Genomic DNA, 7,668 nt, shown 5'->3' with positions numbered 1-7,668 from the left:
GAGCCGAAATGCAGAGCTAGACTGAAGCAGTACAACACATTGATTCATTCACCATTTATAAATGCCTATTTTGACCCATTTTCTCTAAATTGGGTTGTGGGAGAGGTGAATTAGATGCATTTTCTGCCTTAAAGGAGTTACTGTCTAGGGATGGGTGCCAAACTATATAGTTAGACCACTGTTATAATGAAGGATGTATGTACTCTGTGCAATTGTATCACAGGAGAAGTGCGTAGTTTTGCCTGGGGAATTCAGTGACTACTTAAAAAAAGGCATCATTTTAGCTTTTGGCTAAATCTTGGAAAATATGCAGGTGTTTTCTGTCTGTCGGTTGGTTAGAAATACTCCAAGAAACTGGAATATGAGATGTGTGGGAAATAAATTAGAGGTTTTTGCATTCTTGACAACCATTATTAGCATTTAAGTCCCTGGAGGAGCTTACTTATTTCACCTAGGCATACTCAGCACTGTAGCTTAGCACTGTCCCTAAGCAAAGTACCAAGTTTATTGTCTTGTAAAGCTCAGCCAGAGTTGAGTATGGTATGGAAAACACGTAGCTTACTGCTCCTCATTTCATAAATATATATTGAGCACTTATATGTATCAGGCCCTATACTAGGAATAGAGTTACCAAAAAGAATGAGTTCTTGGCTTCAGGACAGTTGGATGAAGGAATTAGTCAAGTAAATAGGCAATTGCAGCACAGGGTGATGATGCTTTGATGGGTGTGTATGCCTGGAGGACTGTAATGACACACAGGAGGGGACCTGGCCCAGACTGGATGTGGAGTTCGGGAAAGCCCCATAAAAGTGACTTGACCAGAGACTTGGCTGACAGATAGGAGCTGACTTGAAAGAGAAGAGCGTTATAGGAGAGGGAACATCATGCACAAAGGTATGATATACTCAGAGAATAACAAGTAATTTCCTATGAAAGGTGAGTATAGATAATGGTAGGAGAGGAGGCTGAGAAAGTGGCTGGGACCAGGTCATAGAGAGCCTGGTGTATTATGTAATGCAAAGTAGTTTGGATTTCATCCAGTGACGGCTACGGTAAACCACTTATACGCTGGTCAAGACCAGCGTTTTTTGAAGAGGAGGTTGTAACTCATTAGTGAGCTGTAAAATCAGTTTGGTGAACTGGGACCAGCATGTTAAAAAAATGAACTGGAAAAAAGCAGAAAATGTTACTGTTAGTGTGCAACACATTTGTAAAGGTAGAAAATGTTTTGTGAAGTTTTTGTTTCAATTACGTATGTATGCAAATACTGTGTCCCAATGGAAAATGTTTTTTGATCTGTGGGTCATGGTAAAAAAAAAATTGAGAAACACTAGACTAAATATTCAACTGTACATAAATTAATGTGTCAGGTTACTTTTATTAGCAATTTACAGAAAACCTAGGCATTCTCAAATGGGAATCGTCACTAAAGATTATTATCTCTATATAAACAGGATTACACAGTTTGGGAGTTACAGGTACTCTTTTGTCAATATTGTCAAGGGCTGTTTCTTTTAATTGTTCTGATCTGCCATTCTCAGTGCAGCCTTCAGCCTAAAGCCAGCTCCCCAGAAACACTCAGAATTACATGCTCTTACTCTTACCCAGCAGAACAGAGCCTGGATTCTCACTGACCCAATGTAATTTAGGCCCGTCTTTCCCTGAACCCACCAATAGCAAGGGAATGGAAATACCTTGACTGCCATAGACCAATCTGGAGTGGATGTTTGGGAACCAACCCACTGTGGGTAATTAACAATGCAGTAAGTTCAGTGTATTGTAGAAGTATTGTAGAGGCACCTAGTTTGACAAAGTAATGAATTTATGTGTAGGGATGGTCAATAGAGCCAACAAGAAGATGCCAAAAGTTTGTGTACAAGTTAGGTAGATAAAAGGAGGAAGAGCTCTCTAGGTGGTAGGGACTACATGACCAAACATTGGTAAGGGATATGTACAGAGACACTGCCAAAACAAGGACTTCTATGCATCTGGGGCACTGAAGCAAGGGAAGTAGTTGGAGTACTGAAGATGCCTGGTCACAGAGGAGAATCATGGTAAGGAATCTGGACTCTTCCTTGTAGTTAATGAGGAGCCACTGAAATCCTCAAGCAGGGAATTAAGATGATCAGATTCTATCACAATGGCTTGGCAGCCATATGGAGGGAGGCGAGTTAGGAGATTGTTGAATTAGTCCAGTATACAGATGTCTGGGACTTCAGACCATAGTGGTAGGCACAGAGGTGCCTAAAAACTTGAGAAACAATGGAAATAAAATCAACGTAACTAGGTAATTCGACTGTGGAAGATGAGTATAAGGATTTTTCAAGTTGTCTCCATGGATATTGGGCTTATACTGTGTAGCTGTTGATTTTTTGAAGGTAGATTAAGCTCATTATCTTTTGAGAAGGGAGAGGGCATTAATCAACCTTGCTTTAATGAACTGGAGCCTGAGACAGTGAACCTGAACGAGGTGAGAGGGAATTTGGGCCTCTCTTGGGTCTGATATTTAAGGATGTACCTAGATGGACTTGAGGACACATTCTACCAACTCAGGTGAAAAATCATCATTTATAGGCCAGATTGGTAAAATTCCTGATAAGCTGTTATTTATTTCCCTTTTGTTATTCCTAAATCTTTAGCAGATGTTCAGGGAGTCATGTGCTCTTACTTGGGGCAAAATGTTAGAAGGGATTTAGTGTCCCTTGAGGACATTGTGGCAGTGGTCCCTTAGATTGTGAGCTCCTTGATGGCAGAGGCTGTTTTGTTTCATCTGTTTCCTAGTATCTAGCCCTGGTATCTAGTATACCCGACATATGGCATTTAGTAGATGTCTTATCTCCAATGCCTAACATGGTGGTAGGCACTAGCAGATGTTTAATACGCACTTAGGGAAATTGGTGAAAGGCCCCAAGGGAGGTATATTTCTGGGAGCTAAGCAGAAAAGCTATGGGAATTTAGCCAGATTCCACTTGTCACCAATTTTTAAAGATGTGGTTTTAATTTTAAAGAAAGCACTTCCTCTAGGAGTCAAGGATGACTACTAGATAGCTAGCTAGTGAGAATACTCATGCCAAGAAAATACAAGAGGGGTGAATTTTCTGAGAGAAGCATTCAGAGTTGTAGGTTTATTCAACAAATGTTTTGAGTGTCTACTATGTCACATAATATCTGAAAAGAGCCTTGCAACAGTAGTCTAAAGGATACATTGGAGTACACGTAAACAGATAGAGAGGCCTCTTGGGAGCAAATGAGTCTCCAGACTAGGGAAGTTGCCATGAAACTGCACTGGAATAGTTCTGTCACTGAAGCTTATGTCTACTTGCTAGACCAGTAACCCTCTGCTCCTATCCTTACTTATTATCTCAGACAATCAATGGGTTCAGTGGGATAAATATACTCTGAAGATCCAGCCTAAGATCTTCTCACTGTACTAGGGATATGGCAACTGTGAGGCTCTGCCATCAAGTGTTCAGGAGAGGGATGACTGGCCTGCTCTTCACACCTTCTCTAGTCAAGCCTCTGAGCCTGAGGAATACACTGACTGAGCCAAGTCTTACTTCACAGTAAATAACAGACAGAAAGGAACTCCCTGCTTTTCACATGCCCTAGCTTTCTGAAGCCGGATTTCCCTTTGCTGAGTCCCAGAGAGGCTGAGACTTGACAATAAAAACTTCCAGGAAATTCCCAGCAGGTTTAACTTCCTAATTCTCCTCCCACTTCAATCCTCTCCCTCACCCCTCCTCTGCACCCCAAGAGGAAGGAGCTCATCCTGTAGTCCAACATCCTCTGCTGAGTGCCTCCACCCTCTTCAACTGGGGTGGTGGTACATCTGAGTCTCAGGTCCTCTCCTCCAAGATCTATTCAGGGCTTGACAGAAGGAAATAAAACTAATGTGTGATCCTGCTTAGAAACTGAGGAATGTTTGTAGTATACCCTGAAGATTCCTAGGGAAGGTTTATTTCCAGATGTTCATTCCTAGCCTGTCAGGAAGTAGTCTTTCTCTATGAGATCTCAGGGGTCCAGTCTCTACGCTAAATGTCAAAACTCAACCGCCTTAGGGGGCCAGTTTGGAGTCATAGGATATATGCCCAATCTAAACTGGCATTAAGAAAAACAAAACTGTGCTAACAAACACAACTCAGATCTAAGAGCCAGTAAAATAAGCTGTGAATTTACTACTCCAGGTAGACTGAGCATTTGGATAGTTTTCATTCTCCAGAAATCCCAGGGGAAGAAAATAAAGTCAATTTACATATATTCATACAAAGAATTTTATCTATTGTACAAAGAGAGGGCTATCTGGTTCCCAGAAGGTTCTGGGCCCCATTAAGACTGTCCTTTTTACACCTCTAGGTTCAGGTCTTCTCGGGATTAAGCGAGTTCCAAAGGCCCATGATCACGGGCACTGAAAGGACCATAGACCCTTCAGCTCCAGTTAAACCTCTGGTGTTTGAGCTGTGGGGGGGCTATGGATGCTGGTCTCCTGGTCCTGGCTGAGATCTTGCCACAGCCCCTGCAACAGCTGGTTTAAGAGTGTAAGGTTGCTGTCTCTGCGAGGCAGCGGTAGGGGTGGGAGGCAGTTCCCTTTATACTCGATCACTGCCATCTTGGACCGATCTCGTCTACTCCCATTCGGGATTTGCAGCATTCTCGTGTAGCCCCCATTCTGACTTTGGTACCGCGGGGCCAGCACTTGAAACAGTTTGGGGATCAAGTCCTTCTCCTAGAGGGGAGAGTTATCAATGAGAGAGCAGAGTCAGGCGCTGTTGAAAAAGCATTTAACTTTCAGGTACTCCCTGAAGGTAGGGTTCAAACATACATACATAAGCTTTCCCTGGCTCCCAAACTGCAAGAGTCAAGGTTACGCAAAGGGCCCAGTTACATACAGTTGAAGGATTCAAATTCATATCCAAAATCGGCTAACTTAAGACAAATATTTCTAATTTAGTTATCCAGAAGTGAGTGCCTAGCTTAATTCTGCCTGCTTCTCCTCCTCTTCCCCAGGAGCAAAGAGTGCGATTTGGGAGGTAGACAGGATGCACTCACCGTGAGCCAGAAGTCAGCCATGCGCATGGCTCGTTCGTTGGTGTCTCCCAGCTTCCCATAGTCAATAAGCTACGAGGACATAACATCGTTGAAGCAACCCGAGCAACAAACGAGACGCCAAGCTTATTCCTCTAATACTTGACCGCAACCCATTCATTCCACTAGCTATTCCAGCCTACCCCTAACTCTGCAGCCCTAACTGGTCTTCCATTTGAGGAGACAGAGGAATGGGCTCAGTTCAAGGTACTAGGGCATTCAGACTTAGGGCAGGGCAGTCCCGCTCACTCCCCAAATCTGGCCGGACCCCGCCCCCCTCAGGCCCGACTCACGCGGTGGACTAGAAGGTCCCGCCCCTCACCTTCTCGGCGTAGCCCCTCATCTCGTCCAGACGCGCCCACGGCGCCTCGATGCGTTCGTGTCGCACCAGTCCTGTAAGCAAGTTGCGCAACAGGTGGATACGAGACTCGGGACCAAGGCCCAAGCGGCGGAATACACGGCCATGGGAGATGGCGGCAGCGACCGACAACCGCATGTTTGCAGCTTCTCTCCGACCTTTCGAGGCCGGAAGTGGAAACTTGAAGGGAGACGCGACTTACACTAAACGCATGCGCCGTACCCAGGTGCGTGGTGGACGTGTTTGCGCATGAGTATCAGAGACTGCCTTGTTGGCAACCTGGCGGAGGGCGGAGAAAAGGTGTTGATTTTTTCCAGAGGGAATGAGCCGGGCGGTTACAGGGCTTCATTCGTGCTGCGTCAGCCTTTTTGTGAATTTAAGGCGACGGGAAGCTCCACCGCGGAGCCTTCTGGGAAAGTGAGTTTATGAGTGGAAAGGCCTCTGGACGCGAGCGGGTCCGGTAGGCGGATCGCCCTGGCTCTCCTTGAGCAGTTGGGAAATGGCATGTCGTATACCCTGAACGCATCATTTTTTAACTAAATTATTTTCAGTAATAATAAATGAAACTAATAGTGATGCTCTGAAAAGAAACGAAGATAATGAAAGTTTTCTTTTAAGTATGTACATAAGTCATCCCAGTTAAAGAAAACTTGCTGCATAAAAGGAAGAGTAATGGATTAGTATTTTAAAATTGCATCAGTGTATTTCTTGAAAGTGAAAAAAACTTATACCTACATATTTATGTGTTAAAGTAATGAACAATAACATAGTTTCTGTTTTGGAGCCTTAAGTCACAGAATTGCCCCTCTTAACATATTAACGTTCAGTAGACAGTGTAGTTAGTTGTCACTCTTACTTCGCTCACTGGTGAATTTTAAAAGCAACAGATAACAAATAATTAGAAAAAGCCTTAAACATGGATACCTTGACAGAGATTTTTACAAATCACATTTCAGATAAATTCCTGAAATTACAATACTTTCCGTGTCTTGTTTTTTGGGATCAATTCTTGAAGCTTTCAATGGTCCCCACAATTGAAAAATTTCCAGTAAGTTATATTCGCTAGGAAATTCATCATAAATTACTTTTGTAAAAACTTTTTTGAGTTTCCCCTGCAAAAATCATAGAAAATGCCTGAATGATAGTGAACATTGACACTGGCATTTGACTGTTTTAGAAGGCATGTCCAGTTTTTGGTAAAAATGTTTGCAGCATCAAACACTGTCCATTTTGATTTCTTCTGGCAATGTAAGACCATCAACTTAACCTTCAGAAGAATTTTTGTCCATACCTCCTCCTGGGGGAAGAGGATTGGAGCCGCCTCCCACCACTGCAGAGAACCGTTGAATGCCTGCATGTGGGTTGCAGTAGCCTGGTTGAATCGGTGTCCAGGGAATCAGTACTGGGAGCCAGGCAAGTGTTCAGTCTGGGATTTATTGGTGATGATGGGGGGCAATTCTTTATTGTCCCTAAGCCAATTTCCAGTTCTATCTTGAGAATCCTAAATGTCTAGATGTAGCATAGGGACTGGCTCTTTTTTTGATATTTTTTTACCTTCGGGTCAGGGTCTTAACACCACCTGAATCCAGTGTTTTGGGAGGGATTGAACAAAGACAGACCCTGTTTCCAGGATGTCTGGTGGACTGGTGATGGTATTAGGCTCAATTAAAATGAGTTTTCATGATTAGAGTTACTGGGATATTGAAGATAAATTAAAATACATCCCCAAATGGAAACAAGAGACCTTGGAAGCAGTTGGATTTAGGAAAATACATTCCTGCTCTATATGAGAACATAGTTGAGGTTTCCAGCACTGTAGAAGGACACAGGAATTTGGGATTGAAATCAGCATAACTTGTGATGGTGAAGTTTCATTCTGGAAAGGGTGGCTAGCTGTTTCCAATTTGGCTTACCCTCTTCATGTGGTGTTCTTTTCCCACCCTGCTTCATTTCCTTGTATTATTAGTGAGATTATAAAGTCTGCCTGCTGCTGAGATTAAAAAGTCCTTCGAGGTCAGGGAAGGACTCTGACTCATGCATCCCATGTCCTCTCCCCTCCTCTCCACCCCACAAGCTAGTGCTATGCTTTTCTATTTAGAAGTCTCTCAATACAAGTTTGTAAAAAATCTTTAAAAAAAAGAACTTTAATTTATTTATCTGTGTTCCTTGATAATTGCACCTTTGTTTAAGACAGTTATTTATCTTTCTCTTTCATTTGGCCGATATTA

General features: G+C 43.1%; 1 protein-coding gene across 2 annotated transcripts; it reads right to left on the bottom strand.

Annotated features, from left to right (window-relative positions):
• Nucleotides 1-1,358: 1,358 nt before the first annotated feature.
• MRPL17 (mitochondrial ribosomal protein L17) lies at nucleotides 1,359-5,724 on the bottom strand. 2 transcript variants are annotated; one of them, XM_037841064.1, is made up of 3 exons: nucleotides 5,405-5,707; nucleotides 5,047-5,115; nucleotides 1,359-4,723 (listed from the first exon to the last, which is right to left on the bottom strand). In XM_037841064.1, exons 1-3 carry the CDS (start codon nucleotides 5,576-5,578, stop codon nucleotides 4,436-4,438), a joined length of 531 nt encoding a protein of 176 aa, XP_037696992.1. In that variant the 5' UTR covers nucleotides 5,579-5,707; the 3' UTR covers nucleotides 1,359-4,435. The 2 variants fall into 2 exon arrangements, with proteins under 2 accessions (XP_037696992.1, XP_037696993.1); XM_037841065.1 differs by lacking the exon at nucleotides 5,047-5,115 and having other exon boundaries at nucleotides 5,405-5,724.
• Nucleotides 5,725-7,668: the final 1,944 nt, after the last annotated feature.

The sequence above is a fragment of the Choloepus didactylus genome, chromosome 6, assembly GCF_015220235.1.
Source record: "Choloepus didactylus isolate mChoDid1 chromosome 6, mChoDid1.pri, whole genome shotgun sequence".
NCBI classification, from domain to species: Eukaryota; Metazoa; Chordata; class Mammalia; order Pilosa; family Megalonychidae; genus Choloepus; species Choloepus didactylus.
This window is presented reverse-complemented; position numbering and strand designations above follow the sequence as displayed.

Excerpts from the sequence above, each read along its gene's own strand:
- MRPL17 (XM_037841064.1), bottom strand. The coding sequence starts at position 5,578 with ATGCGGTTGTCGGTCGCTGCCGCCATCTCCCATGGCCGTGTATTCCGC. Across the intron at positions 5,116-5,404 it reads TGAGGGGCTACGCCGAGAAG|CTTATTGACTATGGGAAGCT; the intron begins GTGAGGGGCGGG and ends ATGTCCTCGTAG. Across the intron at positions 4,724-5,046 it reads TGGCTGACTTCTGGCTCACG|GAGAAGGACTTGATCCCCAA; the intron begins GTGAGTGCATCC and ends TCTCCCCTCTAG.